This window comes from Chrysochloris asiatica, unplaced genomic scaffold, assembly GCF_000296735.1.
Source record: "Chrysochloris asiatica unplaced genomic scaffold, ChrAsi1.0 scaffold00022, whole genome shotgun sequence".
Lineage (NCBI taxonomy): Eukaryota > Metazoa > Chordata > Mammalia > Afrosoricida > Chrysochloridae > Chrysochloris > Chrysochloris asiatica.
This window is the reverse complement of record NW_006408540.1, coordinates 24,748,625-24,775,585: the sequence shown is the minus strand read 5'-3', so window position 1 is coordinate 24,775,585 and position 26,961 is coordinate 24,748,625. Positions and strand designations below refer to the sequence as shown.

The window sequence follows — 26,961 nt, the reverse complement described above, 5'->3', positions numbered from 1 at the left end:
GGCAGTGTTTCGTTCTCCTGTGCATAAGGTTGCTGTGAGTTGGCACCAACTCGATGGCACCTAACAATAACAGCAACAAACCAGCCATTGTAATACATTTGTTCTTCTAGTTAAAAAGACAAAAAAACTGGGGGCTGGATTCCTGGTGTGGCACTGTGGGTAATGCTCTGTACTGCAGAGTCAGTTTGACCCACGAAGTTGTTGGTTCACATTCACCAGCCGTTCCTTGGAAATTCTATATAGGGTCACTATGGGCTGGAGCTGACTTGAAAAAAACAACAGAGTCCTGGTTTAGCACTGTCGGGTAAGCACTAGACTAATAACTTCAAGGTTGGTGGTTTACATCTACCACCCGCTCTTTGGAAACCCTGGAAGTTGGAACTGATTCAGTGGCAGTTAACAACAGAGATTGGTTTAAAATTTGTGTGCAATTAACTGTATTTTTATTCCTAGATTTCTGCTAGTCCCTAATACTCATTTATTACTTTCCAGTGTTCCTTCAGATGCAACTCATTTTTCAGTTTCGTCTTTGCAGCTCCTTTTTACTATTTCTGTGTATTCTGGAAGTCAATATTTGTTTGCTTTTACCTAGGGAAAACAGTGCTATACCTGGATTATAATGCCTGACATATTTACTGAATACTGAATCTCCCATTTACGTTTCTCAGGTTTTGCACGGGGATTTGCAGCCTTTACAGTTTACAGACAAATCAACATAGCTGCAATACATTGACAATTTGCTAGTTTTCTCAGCCTCCCAGCGGGCCTGCTTTGACGACAGTGTACCTTTATTAAAATGGTTGGCTACTGGTGAACATAAAGCTTCCAAAATAAACAAATGCAATTAACTCAGCCTGCTATTGAATATTTGAGTTTCCTAATTTCTGCAGAAGGCTGTTTTCCTAATTAACCACTTAGAATTTTCCATATTTGTTCATGAAGAAACTGGAAACACTTTAGGTGAACTAACTCAAAAGTGGGGAAGACAACAATGTGCAGTATAATTGTGGAGTAGAATTGTGCCCACAGCTTGACCCCGGAACCCATTGATGCATTCCCTGCCTTAGAGTTGTGGCTGCTATGACCAAACTCTGGTGGGAGCCACAGCAGATGTGGTTCTGAGAAACTTTTTAGATGTCTGTGTGCCTCATGCTGGGTCTGCCTTTGACAACATCTTTTCTGCTAGCAGGCTCACCTCCTAGGAAGTTCTCCTTCTGGCTGTGTTTAACAGTAGACTACATGCAACCTGCAAAATCAAACATTTTTAAACCGATTTCATGAAAGACTAGCAAGATAGATCTTAGAGTTTTTCTTAAGCTGGTTATTTTCATTTTATTAATATCTTTTTAACTGTAAATGCACTTCATAAATATTATTTTTCTATTTAATTTCACATATAAAAATAAGTTTTAGGCAATTCTGAACTTAACATCACACTGTATGTTCTGTGAAATAGGACGTTACGTAATTTGGATAGTGTGTGAACACCTTATTACATACGGGCACTCCCTGGATTATAAGCAAGTTCCATTCCTAAATCTGCCTTTAAGTCAAATTTGTATATAAATAGGGCACTGTGGGTTAATGTGCTGGACTGCAAAGTCAGTTTGAGCTGCACGGTTGATGGTTCAAGTTTACTAGCTGCTCCTCGGAAGCCCTATACAGCGTTGCTATGGATCAGAACCGACTCAGTGGCACTTATCAACAACATTAAGGTTCATGTCTAATGTCAGTTAAGTCAGATGTCTGTCTTAATATATAATATATATGTACCTTTCTGTGCATAGACATTGAAGAAGCATTTCCAGTTGTGCTCCAACACCTTTAGCATGACACAGTAATAACAGGATGCTGGTGTGGCACTATAGGATAAACACTGGACATGCTGACTGAAAGGTCGATAGTCCAAACCGACCACCCTCAGAAACTTTACAGAGGGTCACTATGAGTTGGAACCAACTCTGTAACACTTAACAGCAACAACAACACAGTAATGATAACGTTGATGTGCTTTGCACAGTAGTGTCTGTTTTTTTTATTGTAAACAATGTGTGTGTGTGTACCTGGAATTTTGCATATAACAGACTTTATGGGGGTTGGGACCATAGATGTATATGTGGTTGGCCGTGGTCTGAATGGACATTATGTGGTGTGTGACTATAATGGCCTATTAGAGTATAAAGGGCATAGAAGATATTTGTAAAGTCTTCATAAAGACATTAAAGCACTGACAAGGTAATTCAGAATATTAGGCCAAATTTTAGAGAAACTTCAGACTCTCAGGGTCTTTCAAATGGTTAACACGCTCGTGGTTGGAGGTGTGAGTCCAGAGGCCCTTTGGAAGAAAGGCCTTGGGATCTGCTTCAGCAAAACCAGCCATTGGGAACCTTCTGGGGCACAGTTCTACTCTGACACACATGAGCTCACTGTGAGCTGGAACTGACTGGAAGATAATTTTGTTTCTGTTTTTTTTTTTAAAGATTAGATAGGAACTAGAAGGACTTTTGAATTAAATGTGTTTCCATGTCCACTTAACTCATAGCTGTGGATGGTCTCATGAGGGGTGGGGTTTCAAATCCAAACCCTGCTTAACAGGGCTTTAGTAGAAAATCTCTCAAATGAGGCTGGGTCACAAAGAGACATACTCTCCTTATTTCCAGCAGAGTGAGCAGAGAAATCCTTTGATTCTGAGCAAAGGAGGAAGAAAGGAAAAGAGAAAAAGAGAGGGAAGGAAGAAAAAAACAAAACGTATTCAGGATCTATATGTAGAGGGCTTCAGGGTGGTCATACTATTTTCTTGACAGTGATAGTTACAGCTTTTTGCATATGAATTTTTAGTTTTCATATGAAGCAATTGTGCACTCTACATATTTATCTAATAACTACCTGGCTTTCTTGATTTTCAGAAGGAGAAGTCTTTACCTGGGGGCATAATGCTTACAGCCAGCTGGGCAATGGGACAACTAACCATGGCTTAGTGCCCTATCACATCTCCACTAATTTGTCAAACAAACAAGTCATTGAAGTTGCCTGTGGAGCATACCATTCTCTGGTGCTAACGTCCGATGGAGAGGTGAGACTGGCCTGCAGGATTGTCTTTAAGATTATGTAGTCCCAGAAATAAGACCATTTGATTAAAATAACCATTTCCATCAAATTCACTCTTATCTTTGGTAGCCATTCATAGCCATGATGCTTCTAGTAAGATGTTTCCCAATATGTAGTGAGGATTTACATACCTGTAAAAATTTAAAAGGTATATTGTTCTTTTCCTATTGCTATAGTGAAGGAAGTTGTGTGCAAAAAGGAAAAGCCTGGACCATTGTAAACTCTGACAAAAGGCCAAGTAGATGTCTTCACAAGTGTTATGTTATATTTGACAATAATGGTGACTGCTAGTTTGCTGGAAGAGAACACTAACTTAATTTTAGGAAATAGCCCATTTTGTACAAATGTCTTCTATAAAAATGTCTCTGTTGTGAAAATTACTGTTTAGGAAACATGGAGAAGAAAGAGGGGGTATTGTAAATATCTTTTAGCATCCTCTTGAGGTACTTGATAAAATGATGTGTTTTCTGTATTGCTCTCATCTTTCTAATAGGTATTTGCCTGGGGTTATAATAACTCCGGGCAGGTGGGGTCTGGATCAACAGCAAATCAACCGATTCCTCGAAGAGTCACGAGCTACTTACAGAATAAAGTAGCTGTGAACATAGCATGTGGGCAGATGTGCTCTATGGCAGTAGTGGATACTGGGGAGGTAAGAGAGCTATTTCACTGATTGCTTAATGAATACTGATCTATGTCTTACCAGTGTGGCATGTTTCTCATACCGTGGGGCCTGGTTGCTCTTGTTGTTCTTGGTCAGTGAGTTTCTCGTTTTCTCTTAGGTGTATGTCTGGGGTTTCAATGGAAATGGGCAGCTTGGACTTGGCAGTAACAACAACCAGCCAACCCCTTGTAGAATAACAACTTTGCATGGCATTCGTGTCCAGCGGGTATGTCCACTCTTGGGGTGGGGTGTGTGTGCGTGTGAGCGCTTAAGTCGTTGGCAAGATGAGAAGTTTAGTTGTTTTTATGACTTCATTGAAGTAGAATCTTAGACCTCTTTTTCCCTGAGTTCAGTTGTGAAGTTTCAAAAAATTTATATTTCTCTCATGCACAGCTGGAAATTGCTACCTTTCTCAACTAAAATTTGGCAGTTTGTAGCAAGGTCCTTAAAAGTATTCATATTCTTGGCTTATAATTTGACTTCTAGAGAATTGCTGTAAAGGAATCAGAAAGTCCCTTAAATAATTAAACAGCAGAACTTTGATAACATGAATCAAAAATAATAAATGTAGAAAAATTTATCTTATAAAATAATAAGTTAGTTAATGATCAGATAAATTATGCTACAAATGTCTGGTAGACTAGACTACTAGTCAGTCATGAAAATGCTATTTACAGAGAATTTTGAATGATATGGGAAGGTGCTATATACATCATGTTAAGTGAAAAGAAACAAGATAGTTATTTTTTTAAAAAGCTAGAAGTACATATTTCTATTTTGTTGTTGTTGTTAAGTGCCATCGAGTCAGTTCAGACTCATAGTGACCCTGTATAGGGTTTTCAAGGATTGGCTGATGGGTTTGAACCGTCGAACTTGCAATTGGTAGTTCAGTGTCTATCCTACAGTGCCACAACCAGACCTATCTCTATATCTATGTATAAACAGAAAAACAAAACAAAACTATAAACCCATGGCATACCTTGGAGCATTACTATTTGTTGATCTTGATTTTATTTTAATTGTTCTACTTTTCTGTGTTTCTCACTTTGAACATGTTTTTAACTTTTATAATCAGAAAAAATAATTTAAAAATAAACAATGTTTATTCATGTAATCCTTAGCATTATGGAGTCCTTGCATGGTGCAAATGGTTAAGTGCTCAGCTACTAACTGAAATGTTGGCATTTCAAATGCTCAAGATGCCTCAAAAAAAGGCCTGGTAATCTACTTCTAAAAAATCGTCATTAAAAATCATGTGGAGCACAGTTCTCTTCTCACACATGTGGGATCACCATGACTTAAGTCCACTTGATGGCAACTGGTGTGATATTTTTGGTTTATAATTATCCAAACTCCCCTCCTCCACCCAACTCTGTCAAATAATGAATGTCATTTTAAATCTGAATAAACTGGGTCTAAGCAAGCTACAGGGCTCACGTTGATCTTACTGTAATCCAGCAGGATCTGTGGCCAGTGCTAGAATTCTGGAGGGAAATTGGTTAATTTACTACTGCCTTTCTGGGCAGACTGCCTCTTCCCGTGTTCTTTGAATCTTAGCCTACCTAGCTTGTGGAAGCATTATTTCTTCTGTTTGCAGGCCTGAGTGGACTTGCTTTTTCTCTCTCCAGGTTGCCTGTGGCTACGCACACACATTAGTTTTAACAGATGAAGGCCAAGTGTATGCTTGGGGTGCAAATTCTTACGGCCAGTTGGGCACTGGCAATAAAAGTAACCAGTCCTACCCTACCCCTGTCGTTGTGGAAAAGGACAGGTAATGCATACATTTTCACAGTAGCCCCAGTATTCTTCAGTGAGTACACAGTGCTTAGACATGTTATAAGTTGTGGAAATTTTATAGCTGGTGTTGTTAGGATATTTTTGCTTTAACAGTACTGTTACTCCTTGTTAAAAATTGGCTTTTGAGTTTCTGGAGAGGTTGACTATATATTAAGCATTCTGTTTTTCACTCATCCATATTGCGTTTGTACCTCCAGCAGCTGCTCTATACAAACTGAGATGATTTAATTACTTACCGCTGTTTTATAAGCTTTCCATCCCTCTCATGTTACCCTTCCCCTCTTCTTTGTTTTCTGACTTGTTAAGAGGATGTTGTTAAGGATGGGAATCTATCTTCTGTGGTTTAGGAAAAGGAAAGTACCTCAGGTGAAGTATAAAGGCAGTCACTCAGCTACTTATGAAAATTACCAGTTAAAAAGCATAGGATTATTTCATTACTTTGAATCCAAAACAATCTCAATGAGGAAGAGTGAAATGACTAAAAAGTTAACACTAATTTTGGGCACGTGTTCACACGGTGGTTGTTGTTGTTACATGCCATCGAGTTGGTTCCAAGTCCTAAAACCTTATTTCTGAGGAGAGGCTGGTGGATTTGAACAGCTGACCCTTGTGGTTAGCAGTCCAGTGCTTAACCTAGAGTGCCACACCAGTTGTGCTGTGTAATTATTTTCTGAATTATCCTAATGATGTGTTTGAAGGCCTTTTGAATTTCCCAAACACGGCCATGTTGCTGCCTTCTCATGTTCTCATTTCCTGATACAGTGTTGTTGTTAAGTGCCGGAGAGTCAGTTCTGATAAATAGCATCCCTGAATAGGGTTTCAAGGAGCAGCTGGTGAGTTTGAACCACCAGCCTATGACTATCAAGGTTGACTGCAGAGCCACAACAGGACTCTTCCTGATGTAGCCTAGAGCAAAAACATCTTATTTTCTTTTTTTAAAAACCAGGGTTGTAATCACTTTAGAAGTCAATACTGCTATTTTTATTTCACATAGTAATTTTATTATCTTTAACTTAAAAATCAACATGGATAAATAGATGATCTTGCAATCTGCTGTTCTTCTATTGGATTACCTACTGAAAGTGAAGAACTAAAACAGTCATTTTTCAGCTATAATACTTGGTTTTCATTTGAGTATTGTGAATCATGCCTATTTTGTTTTACTTATGTTAAGTTATGTAAAACTGTTTTTTTCCCCCAGAACATTTTAGAATACGAGCCTTTGCCTCTTCAGAATTAGAGTTGAGGTAATGTGGGTTATTGTTGTTAAGTGCCTTCGAGTCGGATCCGACCCATAGCGACCCTGTACAGGGTTTCCGAGGGTGTAAATCTTTACGGGAGTTGAAAGCCCGATCTTTCTCCCGTGGAGCAACTGGTAGTTTCGAACCGCTGACCTTAAGGTTCGCAGCCCAATTCGTAAGTACTACGCTAATGTGGGTTAGGACCTGGTATATAATAAAGTAGCAATTCATTTGCATTTCTGTTAAAAGGCAGTTGTTGTTGGTTAAGTACCATCAAGTCAGTTCCAACATCATCCAACACTTGATGTATTAAGGTTTCCAAGGAGCAGCTGGTGGGTTTGAACCACCAACCTTGTGGTTAGCAGTCCAGTGCTGATCCTGCATCACCACACCAGAACTCCAAAAGGTAGGTTGTTGTTGTTAAGTGCCGTCGAGTCAGTTCCAACCCAAAGCAACCTTGTATAGAGTTTCTGAAGACACCTGGTGAGCTTGAACTGCCAACCTTGCAGTTCAAATGGCTTTGCAGTCTGGTGCAGTAACCCACAGCACCACACCAGGACTCCAAAAGGTAGGTTGTTGTTGTTTGTTGTTGTTGTTGTTGTTGTTGTTGTTTGCCATGGAGTTGGTTCCGACTCATAGTGACCCATACAGGGTTTCTGAGGCTGTAAATCTTTACGGGAGCACAAAGGCTCATCTTTCTCCCACGGAACAGCTGGGAGTTTCAAACTGCTGACCATGAGATTAGCAGCCTGATTCGTAACCACTACGTTACCAGAGCTCCTTAAAAGGTAGGTAGAGCCACTCAATAAAAAGAGAAGGGATTGTTTTAGGGCTCTGAATAATCAGAAAACTGCCTCAGGCTAGCCAATCTAGTCACTAGGGACATTTCATGTTCAGACTGAACAACAAGACGTACTAAAGGATCAAATAAAAGCTGCCTGAAGCAACACAGAAATAAAGTGATGTCTACATGTTACTTACCACACTTAAAGGAGCCCTGGTGGCACTATAGGATAAGCACTGGACTGCTAACTACAAGGTCTGTCGTTCAAACCCACCAGCCACACTCCTGGGAAGAAAGATGAGGCTTTCTGCTCCTATAAAGATTTACAACCTTAGAACCCTGAAGAGGGTGCTGTGAGTCAGAACGAACTCAGTGGTAGTGGATTTGGTTGTTTTGTTTTGCTGTATTTTAAGGAGACCTGGTGACAAAGTATTGGCCTACTAACTGCAAAGTTGCCATTCAAAACCCACCAGCTACTCCCAGGGAGAAAGATGAGGCAGGCTGTCTGCCCCTCATGTAAAGATTTATAGGCTCAGAAACCCTAAGAGCAGTTCTACTCTGACCTATAGGGCGCATCGGAGTTGAATTTGTTCAGTGACAGTGATTTTTGTTGTATTTAGGAGTCTCTGGGTGGGATTAACCAACTTGAAGTTCTGAGTCTTCCCAGAGGTGTCTGGGGAGAACTTTTCTGACGATCTTCTGAGAAATCAGCTGTTGGGAAAAAACCCTGTGGAGCATAGCTCTGTTCTCATACAAATGGGGTTGACATGAGTTGGAATTACCATTTGTAGGGTTCTTTCACACTTAGCATAAACTAACTCATTTGACATAGACTCTCAAAATCTTTGGCCATCCACCCAGTGGGGACTTGCCTTGGGTTGCCCTGCAGACTGACTCAGAATGAGAGCTCAGGTGTTCAGACTCCGGTTCAAGTTGGACCTGATGGTGCCAATACAGTAAAGAGGACTTGTGGGACCTTGAGGAGGGAGAAAGCTAGAGTAACAGAGCAGCAGGCACGTGAGCACCAAGAGGCTCGTCATAGTTCACCCACAGCTGATCCTATTTTTAATTATAAATGTCAAAGAAGTGGACGAAGCTGCATTCTTACTGCCCGCATAAACATTATTTTTGCTATCACACTATGGATGAATGTTTTAGATGAAACCTTTCTGTTTCTCTGAGCTGTCCATGCCTCATGTCTGCGTCTGCACAGGGTTCGTCAGGCCCCAAGCACAGGGAGGGAGTAAGTCCTTGCTAGGACTTGTTCTGCACCTAGTCACTCTTTCCCATGACCGGCACCTTATGAATTCCTTATGATTTATCACACAGGAAACCTTACCTGACTCTTTTTTGAAGCTGTGACAGGGAAACTCAACAACAGGATTGAATTTGGGGTGGGATGGATCTTCAGGTCTCAGAGTTGCCTTTTCATAGGAAGGTGGAAAATGAAAGTCTATCTACATTGTATTGTCTAGTCAAACAACAACCTAAGGGAACCCTTTTAAAGATCTTTCCTAGAGGACTATATGTATAATGAAGGATGCTAATATTTGTCAGCAATTTATGTTCATATAAAATTAATTTTAATAGTCAAAATAGTTCCATTTTTAAAATTTATTATTGTGTTCTAACAACCTAATCATTCCCAATCTATTTGAAGTTTCAGCACCTTGATATTTGATTTGCCAGCATTTGTGTCTTTATTCTAAAGATTCTATAAAAGCATGTTTTAAGTTAAATTTATTTAAAACTAGCTTGCCTTGAATTCTTTTAATTTTATGACTTGCTTAGGTAACTGACAAAATTTTGTTAAGTGCCGTCAAGTTGGTTCTGACTCATAACTACCCTGTATGGAGTTTCCGAGGAGTGGCTGGTGGGTTTGAACAGCCAACCTTGCGGGTAGCAATCCGGTGCTTATCCTACAGTGCCACATCAGTCAGAACTTTGGGTTGTACCAAACTCGGATTGGGAGGCACTGCTCTGGTTTTTTTTAGTATCAACATTCCTTCTACAGAATCTTTCCTCACGTATTACTTTTTCTCCCTCTCACTGTTTTCTGCCAGCATTCTCTTCTTCTCTCTGCTTTTTCATTTCTAGTACTTCTGAATCCTTAAACTCTGTGGGTGTTGTGGCTGTGTAGTCATTTTTTGCAATCGTGTCTAATAAGATGTGAAATATTCTGGCAGTAATGGTTAGTTCCGTTTGTTATAGTCACCGGCTGTTGCATGGAAGAACTGGGAAACTTGTGAATCGGAATCTGTTAGTTGGTTGCATCACAAGTAAAAGGAGATGGCCTCAGGCACAGGCAGTACCCTGCCTGGACCTGAAGGTTCACTCTCATTCCTATGGCAGCTACTGTGGTCAGTCACACCTGTGTCCCATCCTGACTTCCCAGGTAAACCCTAGAGGCTGCGCTGACGGAAGGCCTGTGTCGTGCACCTCCTGCTTCCTGGCCCTCTGCTCTGTCTGCTCCCAGCCACTTTCCCCATCAGTGGCCCTGCCTCAGACGCATCAGCCCCTGTCATGGCTGAGGCAGCTCCTCTTCATAAAGGCTAACAATAAGCATTTCTGAAGTGGATGTAGGAAAAGCATATGAGCACAGCCCTGAAGTTTCAATTATTTAAATGTTCTAGTGCTGGGTAGATTAACAGAGATGGGCCCTATTGTATTCCAGTCAACTGCATTTTTTATAGAGCATTATCAGGAAAAAGGGAGGCTGTTTACATTTTGGAATCCCTGGGTAGTACAAGTAGTTAATGTGCTTAGCTGTTAACCGAAAGATAGAAGGTTCAGAGTACCCGGAGGCGCCCAGGAAGAATGACATGATAATATATATATTTTTTTTATCTTAGCTGTTGTAAACCTTAGGGAGCACAGTTCTACTCTCACAGACATGTGGAGGACAGCTGATTTGGTTAACCAGTATTTTACGTGATCTCTCAAAGGGCATACAATTTACTCAGAAAATGAAAAAATCCCACCTCTAGGAGGTCATTGGACTCCTGGTGTGGTGCTGTGGGATCAGCACTGGACTATGAACCACACAGTTGGCTATTCAAACCTATCAGCTTCTCCTCGGAAACCAAACCCTACACAGGGTCTCTGTGAGTTGGAACCACTTAACAGCCACAACACAGTAGATCATTGTGGGGCCCTGGTGTGGTGCTGTAGGATGGATTGTTAACCATGAGGTCTGTAGTTCAAGCTCACTAGTTGCTCTGTAGGAGAAAGATGAAGCTGTCTGCTCTCTTACAGATTTACAGTCTAGGGCCACTATGAGTTGGGGAATAGACTCAAAGGCAATGGGTTTCTGGGTCATTGTGGAAGTGCTTAAGTATTAAGACGGAAAGATTAATTAATTGGTATATATCTAAACATCGTTGTTGTTAAGTGCTGTTGAGTCATTTCTGACTCATAGTATAGGATTTCCGAGGAGCATCTGGTGAGTTCGAACCACTGACCGTGTGGTTGGAACCGAGCTTGTGGTTGAGTTTGTATCCTACAATGACACACCAGGACTCCACACTGTTAGGCTATACAAACTCCCAGGGAATACCAGATTGTGTTAGTACTAAAGTGGTTAAAGTTAGTTTTAGCCTAACTGCTTAGATAGCTGTATATTGAATCCCAGCCTGCTGTCAGGCCAGCATGGACTCCCTCAGCACCACCAGACTGGGGTTTTCATGAACTCTCACTCCTGGGACCATCTTGGACTTCTTTCTTTCTTCTGCATTGACCTCAAAGGCCACCTCGTTCTTGACACTGTGACTTGGATGTGATATCCCTAGCCTCCTCCAGCTGGCCTTCCAGACTGTTCTTTCTCTTCCTTCCAACTCCTCTTGCACACTGGTGCCAGATTAACTTTCCTAAGAACACCATTTCATCACATCGTGGCATTGGCTGCAGAGGTATTACTAATTTGACTATAAAGTTGGATCAGATATAAACTCTTCCAATTTGACTGTTAAGTCAGATCAAATCTAAATTCTTCAGCCTTGGATCGCAGATGGGCAGCACTGTTTCTAGAAACCTCTGCTTTCTGCTCCCCAGTTAGGTCCGTTTAGTATTGTAACCTCTCTTCAGTCTTCTTGTGGCTACCATGTGCCTCCATATTCCCTTGGTGTGGTGCTGTAGGATAAGCACTGGACTGCTAACCATAAGTTCAGTGGTTCAAACCCTCCAGACACTCCTTGGAAACTCTTTAAAGGGTTGCAGTGAGTCAGAACCGACTAGATGGCACTTAATAGCAATATGCACGTACTCATTTCTTTGACAATTCCAAAGCCTACACTGTCCAGCTAGGAGTCCTGGTGTGTTGCTGTAGGATAAGCCCTGGACTGTTAACTGCAAGGCTGTTGGCTCAAACCCACTAGCCTGTCCTCTAAAACCCTGTACAGGATCACTGAGTTGGAACTGACTCAATGGCACTTAACAACAGCAGCAGCAAACACTGTCCAGTCAAGCTCTCTCTGAGGTAAACAATCCTGAAGCGTCCTTGGGGAGTTTCTCTCACTCACTGGAGTGGTTGTTGTCTGTGCTACATTCTTTGAAGAGATTTGGGAACTGTTTGCAATTTCACAGACACACAGCTTCTCTCTTTGGCTGGCTCCTAAGCTCCTCAGGGCAGGCCATTGGAGTTCCTGCAGCAGCTGTTAAACACAGCAGTCCAGGAAAGAAGCAGGGTTTGAATGCCCAGGCACCGCTCCCCTAACCTTCCTCTAAAACAGATGAGAAAGCTCGGTATAAAACTTTAGTAACTTGACCTCTGTAAGCTACTCTCTGAATTCCAGCTCATGTCCTGTCCACTACCCCAGGCCACTGCAAATGAATTGTGTTGTTGCTGTTCATATGTGGGTGTAACATCGTAGTTGCCAGTAAAAGAAATAGTTCCATAGATGGGCTTTTCTTTGAGTTAATCAACACGTTATTCTCTCCGCCCCTGCCTCCCCTTTTATTTGTTAAAAACAACCTGCTTATTGAGAAACCAAGTGTTGTTGTTATAAATGCCGTTGAGTCAGTTCCGACTCATAGTGACCCAGTATAAGACTTCCGGGGAGCAGCTGGTGAGTTTGAACTGCTGACCTTGTGGTTCAGTGCTTATCCTACAGCGCCACACCAGGACTTGATCATTTTTCCCTTCTGGGCAAGCACTGTATTTAAGGTTGGAGCCACTGACTGATTTAGCCATGCAAATGTCATGAAAAGAACACTTCCCAGGCAGGTTTTACTAATCTGAATTAATCATGGAAAACAGTCTCTATAGAAGGGAAGTGGTGCCACTTTAAATGCTAAATACGTTACAATGTTGTTTTTAAGTGTACTTAAGTCGGTTCTGACTCATTGCAACTGTGTGGGGTTTTTGAGGAGTGGCTGGGGACTTTGAATTGCCAACCTTAAGAACCTCCTGATGTTTTCACCAGGGTCATATAGAGATGAACCAAACCATTCTTCCCACAACTCTCACTACTCCATGGGTTCAGTACTGCATGAAATGGCCATGCAGAACGCAGGCACCATTCTCAGAGCTATGCAGTTTACTAGGGAGATTAACATGTTACAATTTAGGGTCAGAAATAGTAAGGGCTCAGTTATTCAAGTCAGCTGCTGATAAATGCCCACAGGATACACCATTCCACCACAAGCCTCAGCCTGAAGGCACTCTGTAGGTCAGCACACCAAGCTCCCATACTTAAGTACCCAGAGGCACCCCACTGTACCAGCAAGCTTCTGTCTAAAGTCACTCAGCTTTACGTGCTCTGTGGCCTGCCAAATCCACTGCTGTGTCTCGTGCTCAGGGTCTTGGTTCTCACAAGCAGGAGGGGGCATCTCACTACCATCTAACATATATTTTTTTAAGTTTTTATTGTGAATTATGTGGGTTTACATGGCAGAACATCAGTTTTACATTCATCCTATCATATTTTGTCTCATTGCAATGATTATAATCTTCATGCATCATCAAATAACTAAAGGATATAGCCCACAGGCCCCCCACTCCCACCCCACCCCAACCCCCCGGCTGTCAGCACATAGCCCCTCTTCCTCCCTGAGTCCCATGTCCCCAGCCACTCCATCTGTCCACGTCATCATCTCTGTCTCCATGCCTGGCGTCACTGCCTCTCTGGGTAGGGTCACCCTGTCTGTTCTTCTCACTTGATAGTCCCAGGGACCTCCGCTCCTGGGCTGCAAAATCAATCACTCCCCTCCTTTTGTCAAAAAAAATCTACCTTTACATTTACAACCCTCACAGTCAATCCTGATGGCAGTTATTCACTATTGTACCACAAGAGTCTTATCCCCATTTCCTTTCATCAGTCTGGTTCCAACAGATTGGAAATCATTCAGTGGAGATTCTACCTTCCCCCGCCCCATTTGGAACTAGGCTCCCTCTTGAAAGCTTGTAAGCCAGTCATTTCTTGCCTTTATAGTCCCCCCACCCCCATTTTTGGGTAACCAGTGTCTAAGTAGCCCATCCCTGTGAACCCTGTGTACCAAGGGGGTGGGAGTGAGTGATCCTTGCTGTAAAGATTTGTTCCCTTTTTTGAGCTACTACATCCATACATATAAGTAAAGTTCATCAAATTGTAGTGAGTTACTCTTTTTTTCTTCCCTCTTCTTTCTTCTTCTAGTCAAGTTCTGATCATCCAGCCATTGAAGCCAGGTCAAGTGGGTACTACCTGCAAGTATGGGTGTTCTTGGGCATCTCCCCTCACTTCATATCAGCTGGATGCTTCATTCTCCACTCTAGTCCTCTGTGGCCATGTCACTGCCTCTGGGACCAGGAGTCCCTGGGTCATACCATAACTGCTGGCCATCCAGGTCTCCTCCTGGGTTCACAGGGGTCTATTGAATGTGCTCGGGCTTAGAGCCCAACTTCATTGCTGGGTTTTCCCTCTTTTCCCCTTATCAGTGACCAACGTGGTCATCAGCCAGACCACATGCATGCTTGTGTATTCCCCTTGAGTCTTAGTCTTGGAAGGGAGTTTGCTCTGAGGGGACCTGACCACTTGTCTTGATGGCTACTGGGCGAACAGCTTACTTGTTCTTGTAGCTATAAATCAAACTGCCATTATTGTTTCTGATTTTCCCTACTGGTCTTTCTTCACGAAGTATCTTCTGTACTTCTAGCCACTCCAGGCTGATCTACTCATCCTTTCCAGTGGAAATTTCCCACCTCAGACAATTCTGGATGGGATTCTGGTTTCTGCCTATGCTCTTATGCAATGCAAAAGCTCCACACAGGAGGTCTCTTTCACTGGGCAATTTCTAGTCCCCTTTAAGGTATTCCAATCAGGTATAGGCTGAAGATGGGCTTACAATCTTTCTATTGTGATGTTTCTGGCTATTCCTCTCCCCACCCCACAAGGGTCTATTTTGCAATGGTAGGCAAAGGAAACCAAAATTCAAAAGATAGCCAAGCATCTTAACATTATTCCCCTCTTTTACCTTTTCAAACCATGTCTCAATCCCTGTTTCCCAAAGCCCTGTTATTCCAAGGTTGTGCATACATCTTCTATTTCCCTCCCCCTTCTTGTGTATTGCCCCTCCACCCCAGCCCCCAAGCTTTCATGTGTCTATTCCCTACCCTGTGCTCTATGTTTCCCTCCTTCCCTCCCCTCCTCTCATCCCATACATCCCAGTGATCAGCAATTATATATAGTTTTTTGTGTTTTTTCCCCTTTTAGGTGGGTTCTTTTTCTTAGTCTTTTACAATAATGGTCTTATGAAGGTTTTCTCCTTTTGTGACTAATTTCACTCAGCATAATGTCCTCAAGGTTCATCCATGTTATTCAGTGGCTTGCAGCTTCCTTGTTGTTCTTCAAGGTAGCATAGTATTCCATTGTGTGTATGTACTACCGTTTGTTTATCCATTGTTCAATTGATGGGCCTTTAGGCTGTCTCCATCTTTTTGCTATTATAAATAGTGCTATGAACATTGGTTTGCATATATCTATTTGTGTTATGGCTCGTATTTCTTGTGGGTAAATACCAAGTAGAGGAATTGCTGGATCATAAGGTATTTCTATTTGCAACCTTCTGAGGAAGCACCATATTGCTTTCCAGAGTGGTTGGACCATTTTGCAATCCCACCAACAATGTAGGAGGGTCCCAGGGTCTCCGCATCCCCACCAGCATTTATCGTCGTCTACTTTTTTCATCTTTGCTGTTACTGCTGGTGTGAGGTGATATCTCATTGTTGTTTTGCTTTGCATCTCTCTAATGGCTAGTGATCGTGAGCATTTCTTCATATATTTGTTGGCTGCCCAGATCTCCTCCTTGGTGAAGTGTCTGTTCGTGTCCTGTGCCCATTTTTTAATTGGTTTATTTGTCTTTTTCTTGTAGAGGTGTTATAATTTCCTATGTATTTGAGAAATGAGTCCCTTATCTGATGTGTCGTTGCAAAAGATTTTTTCCCATTCTGTGGTTTCCCTTTTTACTCTTTTGGTGGTCTTTGATGCACATAAGTTTTTAATTTTTAGTATGTCCCAGTCACCTATTTTGTCTACTTTTGTATGATTTTCAAAATGTTTAGTAGTCTGTGTATGCCCTGAATTATAGCCTTCACATTTGTCCCTATTTTTTCATTGATGACCTTCATAATTTTGGGATTCACATTTAGGCCTTTAATCCATGCTGAGTTTGATTTTGTATAGGGCATGAAGTAAAGGTCTCGTTTCAGTCTTTTGCATATCGCTTTCCAGTTCTGCCGGCACCATCTGTTAGAGAGACTGTCTCCTCCCCATGCAATATAAACAGGCACTTTGTCGAAAATCAGTTGGCTGTATGTGGATGGGTTAATTTCTGGATTCTCGATTTGTGTGTCAGGGCAAACCTGCTTGTTTTCTTGCTGGGTAGGCAATGATCCCACACAAGTTAACTTTAGGCTGGGACCCACAGGCAGAAGTCAAAAGCAGCAGTCGAAGAATTTGCCCTTGGACCATGGGGCTCTTTGTGTTCTCTGTGCCATGGGAAAGCTGTGGTCTCAATGTTGGACTTTTTTTGGGGGTGCACACCCACCCGCCTGAAGGTGTCTGGGCTGGGCAAAGACTGCACCACGACAGGGAAAAGGAGGAAAAAAAATCCATGTAGAATCCCCCCACACCTCCTTTTGCAAATTGGTTCCCTGTGCTGGTCTGGCTATAGCCCCACCCTCTGACTTCTGCCTGGGCAGGATGGCAGCAGATAGAGTCCAGTGTCTTGACCGATTTCTAAATTGCAATGTTTTCCTTTATACTGTGATTTTGCTACTGGTGGTTGCAGGAAAGTGACACCCTGGCTCTTATACTAGATCTAGAGCTCTGGTGCAGTTTCCTGGGAGCTGCGTCTCTGGGTTTTCAGCCCCTCCCCACGGAGCCTATCCTATCTGTCTCTGCTCTGCTGCTGCCAAACCAGAAGTCACCATAGATTTTTTTAACCTATGCTAGAGTTTCAAGTTTTTACCATTACAGTTAACTTGGCTAATGTCCACAAATGAATTCTGTCAGCCTATCAGTATCTTTTCCCACCTTCTCTTACCCTGCCCCAGCAAGGCAGAAACGTTGTTTGCTGGGAGTTACAGACTGTGACCAGAAGAGACACTACACTACACCATAGTAGAATTCTTGCTTTCCACCTGAGGATGTGGGTTCAATTCCCAATAGCTGTTTGATCCTGCTGTGCTAAAGGTTGCCATGAGTTGGGAGCTGACTTAAGGGCAGCTAACCACAACAAGGAGCTCTGGTAGCGTAGTGGTTACGAATCGGGCTGCGAACCGCAAGGTTAGCAGTTCAAAACTACCAGCTGCTCCGTGGGAGAAAGATGAGGCTTTCTACTCCCGTAAAGATTTACAGCCTCAGAAACCCTGTTCAGGGTTGCTATGGGTCAGAACCAACTTGATGGCACTTAACAACAACAACTACCACCACAATAAATGGCCCTATTATTACCACAACCAATCAGTAACACAAAAGAACTCCTACTCCCTATTTGTTGTGGTACTGTAGGGTAAGCACAAGGTTGGTGGTTCAAACAAATAAGCCACTCCTTGGAAACCCTATACAGGGTCGTTCTGAGTTGGAACTGACTTGGCTGCATTTAACAACCAGAACTCCTACTGTTCATACATAAGATACTGTATTGACAATCATTTGATCATGTAATTCTCACACAATAGCCTTATGAAACTGAGGCATAGATAGGCTAAGTAACCTTCCCATGGTCATATGTCCTCCTGATAGAGCTAAGATTCAGAGCTAGGTCTGGCTGACTCCAAAGCCCTTGCGTTCCATTATGGTACATCAGAGATCTTCCCTCCAGTGCTCTCTGGTGGGTTTCAATGGCTGAACACTGCCTTGTGATAAGTCAGCGAAATTACCAGGGCTACCTATGAGAGAAAGAGACAAATGAACAGTCATCTCTAGTGTTTGATAATCACCTTCCTCATCTAATTAATGGAGGCTCTGGAGAACGAGCTCTGCCCTAACAGTTGTTTTCCCTTGGTCAGTGGGATCTTATTCACTCCTCAGTTGCTCTATTTTGTTCATTCTTCCCCAAATTTAGTCACCAAAATAAGCTGCAAATCTGTGTTTCATGAGATATCATGCTAGCTGTATAGGGAAAGAGAAATAAGCCAGTGATTCTGCCTGCCATGAACTTGTAGTCTAGCTGAACAGTAAGATCTATTCCCTTGAAGAGGTCCTGGGGTCAGGCTGGAGAGAAGCAGACGGAGTGCTGCAAGAGCTCAGGTGATCAAGAGACCTTTGACCTTGGGGCTGGGTGCACTGGGCTTTAAACATGGGTCAGATGTGTGAGACAGAGAACAGGGAAAAAGCATCCCTGACTAGAGAGATGACCTGAATAAAGCCATTGAGGGCAGTGAGTACCTGTGTTAGTTGGAACGCAGGGTGTGTGAACAAACGTGATTTGAGAGAAGGCTGGAGATTGAGAAGCCAAAATTATAGAGAGCCTTGGGATGTGGGGTGCCTGGATTTTTTCTTGTGGGAAGCCGCTGGAAGTGTGAAAGCACTGAAGAGTGTTTCCGGAAGATAATGAACCTGTCAAAGGACAGAGAAAGTCTAAGGCAGGGAGGCCCAGTTGGCTTTTTCAGTGGGGTCTGCCTGGCGTAAGGTGGTGGCAGATAGGTATACTGAAAATAATGTTTTTAATGACTTTATATAAATACAAGGAGTCCTGGTGTGGTGCTGTAGGATAAACACTAGAATGCTAACCACAGGTAGGTGGTTCAATCCCACTAGCTGTTCCTTGGAAACTCTACACAGGATTGCTATGCGTCAGAACTGACTCAATGACACTTAACAACATTTAGAAAAAATTGGTATGTACAGAAGGAAAGTAGACATTAAAGACGACTCTGAAGTTCTTAGTCTGACACTGAGGTTCTGGTATTGTTTCTCACGGTGGTAAATCAAGAGGGAGACCTTACCTGGGAGAAAATAGAGTGGGCTATCTTCTTTGGATCTGTATAGGGCTTATTCTCATAGAAAAGTTACTATTTCCCAAAGCAACAACTCAGTGTTCTCCCTTAGAAGGTGTTCTGGGAACTACTGGCATGGTGCTGTGAGTTAATGCACTGGACTGCAAGGTTGGTTGGAACTGCAATATCGATGTGTTCTGGGACCACCATGTGATAAAAACTCTAGTGGATTTCGGATGTTATCAGGCCGTGTGTAGAACTACAGAGCTCCCTGTGTGCAGCTTGAGCTGGTATGACTCACAGCACGATGCTCTCGTTCTGATTAAGACTTTTATTTATTGGTCCTGTGTCAAGATGGCCCAAGTTTTTATTTTCTACTTTAATAAGTAATGTCTTTGGCAAAGAAAATGAAATAGCCTTTTTTTGTCGGTGGTAATGGTAGTTGGCTGATTTTATTTTGTTTGTTCTATCTCTAGTCTTTTGATTATACTTTAATTCGAAAATGGAATGATGTATACTTTATAGGCCATTGTAGTGGGTTTAAATGTAAACTACAGATTAGATGTAAATTTCAGTGTAAATTCCATTTCTTATGCCCCTAGTCAGTTACAAGTAGGGAAAAGAGAAATCAATGTATCCTATGTTGATTTGTTGTTTGCTTGTGAATTTATTTAGAATTATCGAGATTGCAGCCTGCCACTCTGCCCACACCTCCGCTGCCAAGACCCAGGGCGGTAACGTTTACATGTGGGGCCAGTGTCGTGGCCAGTCGGTCACTCTGCCTCACCTCACCCACTTCTCCTGCACAGACGATGTCTTCGCCTGTTTTGCCACGCCCGCCGTCACGTGGCGCCTCCTCTCTGTGGGTAAGCTGATGGTATGAACACAATGTCAGTGGTTCAAACCCACCAGCCACTCTTCAGACTCCCTATATTGGGTCACTATGAGTTGGAAACAATTCTATGGCACTTAATAACAGCTTTCTTTAAAGTATCAAAACACAAATTAAGTCATTTTATTTATTTATTTATTTATTTAATGTTTTATAGTGAATTATGGGAGAACATTAGTTTTACATTCATCCTATCGTATATCATTTCATTGCCATGGTTACAATTCCCTCCATGCATCATCAAGCAACCAAAAGGTATATATACCCTGTAAGCCTACTTTTTAACCTTACTAGGAAACTGTATTTTATTTTTGCTGATATATTTGCTCAAGTAAAAGGATTTCTTTTTGTGAGGTAATTTGGGATGTTTGGATGTTATTTTGCCAGATGTGTATGAGGTTATTGTCTTTACTGATTACAGAAATGCGAATGTATTTAGGAAAGAAAGCACTACTATATACTTATTATTGTTACGCTTATGACAGGGAGTTAGCATTTTCACAAGTGGCAGCAGAGCCCTGTTGTGATCTGGTTGACACTTTGTTCTGTCATTCTTTTAGAGCCAGATGACCACCTCACAGTGGCTGAGTCACTGAAAAGGGAATTTGACAACCCCGACACTGCCGACCTGACATTTTTAGTAGATGGAAAGTATATCTATGCACATAAAGTCCTTCTCAAAATTAGGTAAGGAATGTATTGCTTTTTGAGAATTGAGAGAAATCCCTTGATTCAGGGATTGTTTGCCCAAGTGTCCAGGAAACAGTGGTAGGCAATTCAGTAACTATGAAAAAAACTGAACATTAAGCTCTGGTTTTGCCCTTGCACACATAACAACACAGCTAGGGGAAGCACATTACATATGAAACCAGAAACTACTATCAGCTTGTAGCAAGAGTCCCCTCTGGCATTGGCGAGCAGGAAGCTCACATTTAGTGGGCATGCTTTGTATTTTGAACACTGTATTAAATTTTGTGACATATGGCACTCTCCTAACTAGGAGCTGATCTTAACCCATGATAGTCACTAGTCTTCATCAGTTGTAAGATACAGAACTTATACCTGCTTTAAAAAGAAAAGAAAAGAACAAAACCTCATGGTTTCGCCAAACCAATAAGGTCTGAGGTGAAGCTAATGCTGAGATTCAAAAAAAAAAAAAAAAAATCAAATTTAGTGATGCTGCAAACAACAGCATCCATTGAAAGTGTGCCGTTTGATGAGCTTTAACAGACGTTCATCCTGTAAAACCAAAACCAACATTTCCATCAGCTCTCAGAAATCCTGCCCTTTTGTTGTCCAGCCTTCCGTCCACCCCTCAGCCTGACCTGCTTCTGTCACGGTTGATTAGTTAGCATTTTCCAGAATTTCATATGAATGGAATCAGACAGCTTGTATTTTGTGTCTATCTTCTTATCACTCAACACAGTGAGTTTGAAATTCATTCACATCATGTCTCACAGATATTTGAATCCTAAATCAATGAATCACAAACTGAATATGCATTTTAGTCTCAGGTTCCTGTTTGTGAGGTCTGGTGGTACAACATTTGCTCTTTGTTATTACAGGACAGAAAGAGGAGTGAAAAAACAAAATTACTCACATTTTATAAAAAAGAAATCCTCTTGGTTTGTACAAATGCAGATGGCTGTGGTTTGGGGACAGTGCCCAGGGAATCGGCCCTATCTCCAGGCTGCATTTGTAGACTTTGTGAATAAATGATTGTTTCCAGAGTGAAGAACTGAAAGTACAACTTTACAAGACTCATGAGTGGCGCTAGTGTGTTTCCTTTCCCCTAGTTCTTAGGTTTTGTTTGTTTGTTGCCTGCCCCCCCCACCCCCCGCTCCCCCTTTTTTTAAAGCCCTCTGAGGAAGGCCGTTGGCTCCTTTCAGACTCTAGGACTTGACATGCCTCTTTCTTCCTGAAGGTGTGAGCATTTTCGTACTTCGCTAGGAGACAGTGAGGAGAAGATTGTAGAAATGAGTGAATTTCCATACCCTGTTTACCGAGCCTTCCTGGAATACCTGTACACAGATAGCATCAGCCTCTCTCCTGAGGAGGCTATAGGTAATGACCATAACTCCTCCCTCACCAAGGAGTGGATAAAGTGTTGAGACACTGACAAGCTGGTTTCTGCAAAGTCTAACAGAAGGTCTCCGTGAAAATCACCCGGGGAGAAGTCCTTGTTCTGTGTGTTAAACCCAAACTCTTCACTGTTTCTACTTCATTCAAAGACTGACTGGTAGATAAAGTACGAGACAGATGGAATGTCATGACTTTGTTATGACTTTGGAGTGGGCGCTGTTCTCATGTAATTATCATCCCTGTGGTTCAGAGTTATCATGCCTATCTGCTAACCAAGAGGCTGGCGGTTTGTGCCCACCCAGAGAGAGTACTGGTGTGGTGCTGTAGGATAAGCACTGGTACAGACTCACCAGCTGCTCCTTGGAAAACCTATACAGTGTCACTATGAGGCGAAACCGATTTGATAGCACCAACACGAGGCACCTCAGAAGAAAGGCTTGGTGATCTACTTCTGAAAACTAAGCCCCTGAAAATCCTGTGGAGCACAGTTCTACCCTGTCACACATGGGCTCACCATGAGTGGGAAGCAACCTCACAGCAGCTGATTTGGGAGGTGGGGTGGGGTGTGTGTGTGTGCATGTAACAGGAGGCAGACGTGGTCATGAAGAGTTTTAGAGTTTTTTTCTCCTTTCTTTTGTGCATACTTGGATACTATTACCTCATGTGTATATGCGGATGGAAGTGACCCATATGAGAACAGACTGAAAATCCAGATGAGGAACAACTTTTTAAAATCATTTTCTAAGAAAAATATCTAAGCCATTTTTACTGTGCTCCCCATTTTTCCACAGTCAGCTGTGTGTAGATTCTGTTAGCTCAGTTTTGCTGTGTTCTGGGGCAGAACTGAGCACTCAAAAGTGTAAGTTAGCGTAAATCTTTACTCCACTTACATAGTCCCTCACTAAGAATTATGTTAAAAACCATCTCTGAATGATTGATTGAGTTTAAACAGGATGCTTGGAATTACTTCCCCGAATGAATAAATCCTTCTTTTCACCAGGATTACTCGATTTGGCTACATTTTATAGAGAAAATCGTTTGAAAAAGCTCTGCCAACAAACTATCAAGCAAGGCATCTGTGAGGAGAACGCCATTGCCCTGCTGTCGGTGGCGGTGAAATACGAGGCTCAGGTGAGAGAGCTTTCAACTGTGACCTTTAGGAGGAATAGCGTCCGATGTCCACTTCATACCTGAACTAAAATAAGCCCAGGTAGATGAAAGATGGAATGTGAAAAAACAAGTAACGAAATAACTAGGAAAAATATTAGTGAATGCTACATACCATTAAGGGGACCATCAATGGGAGAAACTTTAAAGGAAAGCATTAACAAGTCTGATTCCAAAAAGATTTTTTATCAGAAAACTTGTATATACCCAAAAATAATACCATGGAGAAAATAAGGTAATGGTATTAGAAAATTAAAAAATGAATGATACACTGGGTAAAATCTTTGCAGCATACAATTGAGAGGCTTAACATGGAGAAGTAATGTATAATTCTTTAAAAACAAAACAAAAAAGTACCAAACAACAAGTGGATCTACCAACAAATGAAAAATATCAGTGAAAACAGCACACACCATTTTTCATTAGGTATACCAGTATATACTTGGAAATACTATGTTGTTGTTGCGTGCTGATTAGGACTCATAGTGACCCCATGTGACAGAGCAGAGCTTCCCCGTAGTGTTTCCCAGGCTGGAATCATTATAAGAACAAATTGCCAGGTCTGTTCTCTGGCAGAGGAGCTAGTGGGTTGGAACCATCGACCTTTCTGTTAAAAAAGAGCTTATTAAGAAGAGAAAGACTAAGAGCTGGTGGCCAGGAGCCAATTTACAGAATGTGCCCTTTGGAGATATAAATTATTATATATGCTTGAGTGGTGTTTTTTTGTTTGTGTGTGTTTTTTTAAAAAAGCTAAAGTGGACAGAGAGAAATACTGTTAACTGATGGTACGTGGTGTGGATTATAATCAATGTAATAGAAACAAAGTATATGATTTGTTGGATGTAAAACTGATGATATGCCCTGTAAACGTTCACTGAATCCACAAATCTTAAATTTAAAAAAAAAAAAAAAAAAAAAAGCGTTTACCCATTTACCCATTGCATCATATTGTTGTTAGGTACTGTCAGGTTGGTCCCAACTCATGGAGACCCTGTGCATAACAGAACGGAACACTGCCCAGACCTGTGCCACCCTCACCATTGTTGTTTGAGACGGTTGTTGCCACCACTATTTCAATCCATCTCATTAGGGGTCTTCCTCTTTTTCGTTTCCTCTTTTTCTCGGATCCTCCAGTTTACTAAGCATGATGTCCTTTTCCAGGGACTGATTCCTCTGGACAACATGTCCAAAGTATGAGATGAAGTGTCACCACCCTTGTTTCTAAGGAGCATTCTGGCTGTACTTTTTCCAAGACAGATTTGTTTATTCTTCTGGCAGGCCATGGTACTGTCAGTATTCTTCTCCAAGACCATGGTTGAAATATACTGATTCTTCTGTGGTCTTCCTTATTCATTGTACAAATTTTACAATTCTATGAGATGGCTGAAAATGCCTTGGCTTGGGTCAGGGGCACTACAGTCCTCAAACTGACAGTTTTGCTCTCTAACATTTTTAAGAGATCTTTTGCAGTAGAGTTCCCTAATCATTTGCTTGCCTGACTGCTGCTTCCATGAGTGTTGATTGTGAATCCAAGTGTTGATTGAAGTCTTTGACAAATTCAATCTTTTTTCCATTTACCCTGCTATTTATTGGCCCAGTTGTGAGGATTTTCATTTCCTGTACATTGAGGTGCAATCCATACTGAAGGCTGTGGCCTTTGATTTTCCTCAGTAACTATTTCAAGCCTCTTTGCTTCCAGCATGTAAGATTTTGTCATGTGCATATTGCAGGTTAAAGAGTCTTCCACTCCTGAGGCAGCATTCTTCATATAATGTAGCGTCTCAGATTATTTGCTCAGCATACAGATTGAATAAGTAGAATGTTGTTGTTAAGTGCCATTGAGTTGGTTCCAACTCATAATGACCCTGTATAAGGTTTCCAAGGAGCAGCTGGTGAGTTTGAACCACTAACCTTGTGTTTCAAACCAACCTTGCGGTCCAGTGCTTTCTCCCACAACACCACACCCTTCAATATCACAAGCCCAGACTGGAGTTTTTCCTTCAGTTTTTTCAGCTTGAGAAATGCTGAGCATGTCCTTTCCTTTTGGTTTTCTAATTCCAGATCTTTGCACATTTCATTATAATACTTGACTTTGTCTTCTTGAGCTGACCTGTGAAATTTTCTGTTCAGCACTTTTACTTCGGCATTTCCAGTTGCTTAACTTCTCTGTGTTCAAAAGCAAGTTTTAGAGTCTCTTCTGATATCATTTTGGTCTTTTCATTCTTTTCTACCTTCTTAATGATCTCTTATGATCAGAAAAAATAAATCAATAAAATAAAATAATTATCAGTGTAAATTGGTACTATCTTTCTGAAGGGCAATTTAGTAATATGTATTAAAAGCCTAAAAGATGTAATCATGGGACTTGGACAGAGATTTAACTTCAGAGATGTTCATGATAACATTGCTTGTAACTCTGAAAAATTAGAAAAAGTCAGTGTGAGGATTAAACTATGGAATGTCAGTACTATAAAATTAGGCAACTATTAAAGCTATGTCATTAATTGGAAAACTATGAGCCTGTGGGTTTTTTTTTTTTCAAATATAAACATCTGGATTAAAAAGACTGAAATTTATTATTTATATTTAAAGAAGACTGAAAAGTATAATCAGTTATTTCTATACAGTGAGATTACGGGTGGTTTTTATTTCCCTCTTTTTGCTTGCTTGTATTTTCTGAACACTGAGTACGTATTGTTTTAATAGTGAAGAAAGGAAAGAAAACCTGAGAGCGAAATCTTTCGGAAACAGGCCATCACTTCTTGGAGTTACCAGTCCATTTCCTTTTGGTTGTGAGGATATATTTTCCTTTGGTCAAAAAACAGGACATTTTAGTTGTGGTTGGAAAAAAGGTTGTAACATTTTTTGTGCTTATATAAATAATAGCATGCTTATTTTGTGGAAAATACAAGACGTGTGAGGAAGGAAATGACTCATCAACCAAAGAATGTGAGCATTTTCATAAAGCCCCTTGGTGTTTTTTTTTCTGGGTTACATTTATGTATATACCCATATTTCTGAATACTTGAGGTCCAGGTATTTTTCACTTAATATTTTCAAAATCTGGAGAGAGAAATTTTGATAACTACATAGTAATTCACCTTGAGACAATGACATTGAAACGCACAGTGTGAATATGTTTCTGTTTCATCAAGGCTCTTTACAACATGCCAAGAGTTTTGTGGCCATACCAGATATTTTCTGGAGTTTGTTCTTTCAAGTCCTGGTGATGCTAATAGCAGACTCTGGTGGCCCATGTCAGATATAAAGATTAGCTGTTTTCCTCCAAAAGAGGCTTAATTTCCAAGATTGTTGTACATTCCCTGTTTATGGGAATTATTTGTATGATTACCTTATAGTCTTTTTTTCTAGAAAGGAAACTTCTTGTGAGATGGTGGGGACTTTGGTCTGTTCACAACCGTAACCCCAATGCCTAACAGTGAGATGCATAGTAGATGCTCACTTTATTTATTCTTCGGGCAGTCCATGGTAATTTTAGTATTCTTCTCCAACACCATAGTTGAAATATATTGATTCTTCTGTGGTCTTCCTTATTCATTTTTATAAATTTTACAATTCTGTGAGACAGCTGAAAATACCTTGGCTTTGGTCAGGTGCACCTCAGTCCTTCATGAATGGTAAGCTTTGGACAAACAGACACTGTCTTTTAGAGACGTGGTTTTACTACAACCTGTCCATTTAATTATTGTGCTCTAAATTATTATAACAGATTATGAATAAAAATAGTTGCTGAAAGTAAAGAGGACTTACTTACTGATGAAGATCAAAGACCATAGCCTTTGGTATGGGTTG

General features: G+C 41.3%; 1 protein-coding gene across 3 annotated transcripts in view; it reads left to right on the top strand.

Moving 5' to 3' along the window:
• The window catches only part of RCBTB2 (regulator of chromosome condensation (RCC1) and BTB (POZ) domain containing protein 2), an 84,372-nt gene that overhangs the window by 44,662 nt on the left and 12,749 nt on the right, over positions 1–26,961 (top strand). For all 3 annotated transcript variants that reach the window (XM_006837644.1, XM_006837642.1, XM_006837643.1), the window contains 8 exons: positions 2,907–3,073; positions 3,602–3,760; positions 3,891–3,998; positions 5,401–5,543; positions 19,683–19,873; positions 20,460–20,586; positions 21,824–21,963; positions 22,982–23,112. In XM_006837644.1, the coding sequence (XP_006837707.1) occupies positions 2,907–3,073; positions 3,602–3,760; positions 3,891–3,998; positions 5,401–5,543; positions 19,683–19,873; positions 20,460–20,586; positions 21,824–21,963; positions 22,982–23,112 (1,166 nt within the window). The remainder of the gene's footprint in view (positions 1–2,906; positions 3,074–3,601; positions 3,761–3,890; positions 3,999–5,400; positions 5,544–19,682; positions 19,874–20,459; positions 20,587–21,823; positions 21,964–22,981; positions 23,113–26,961) is intronic.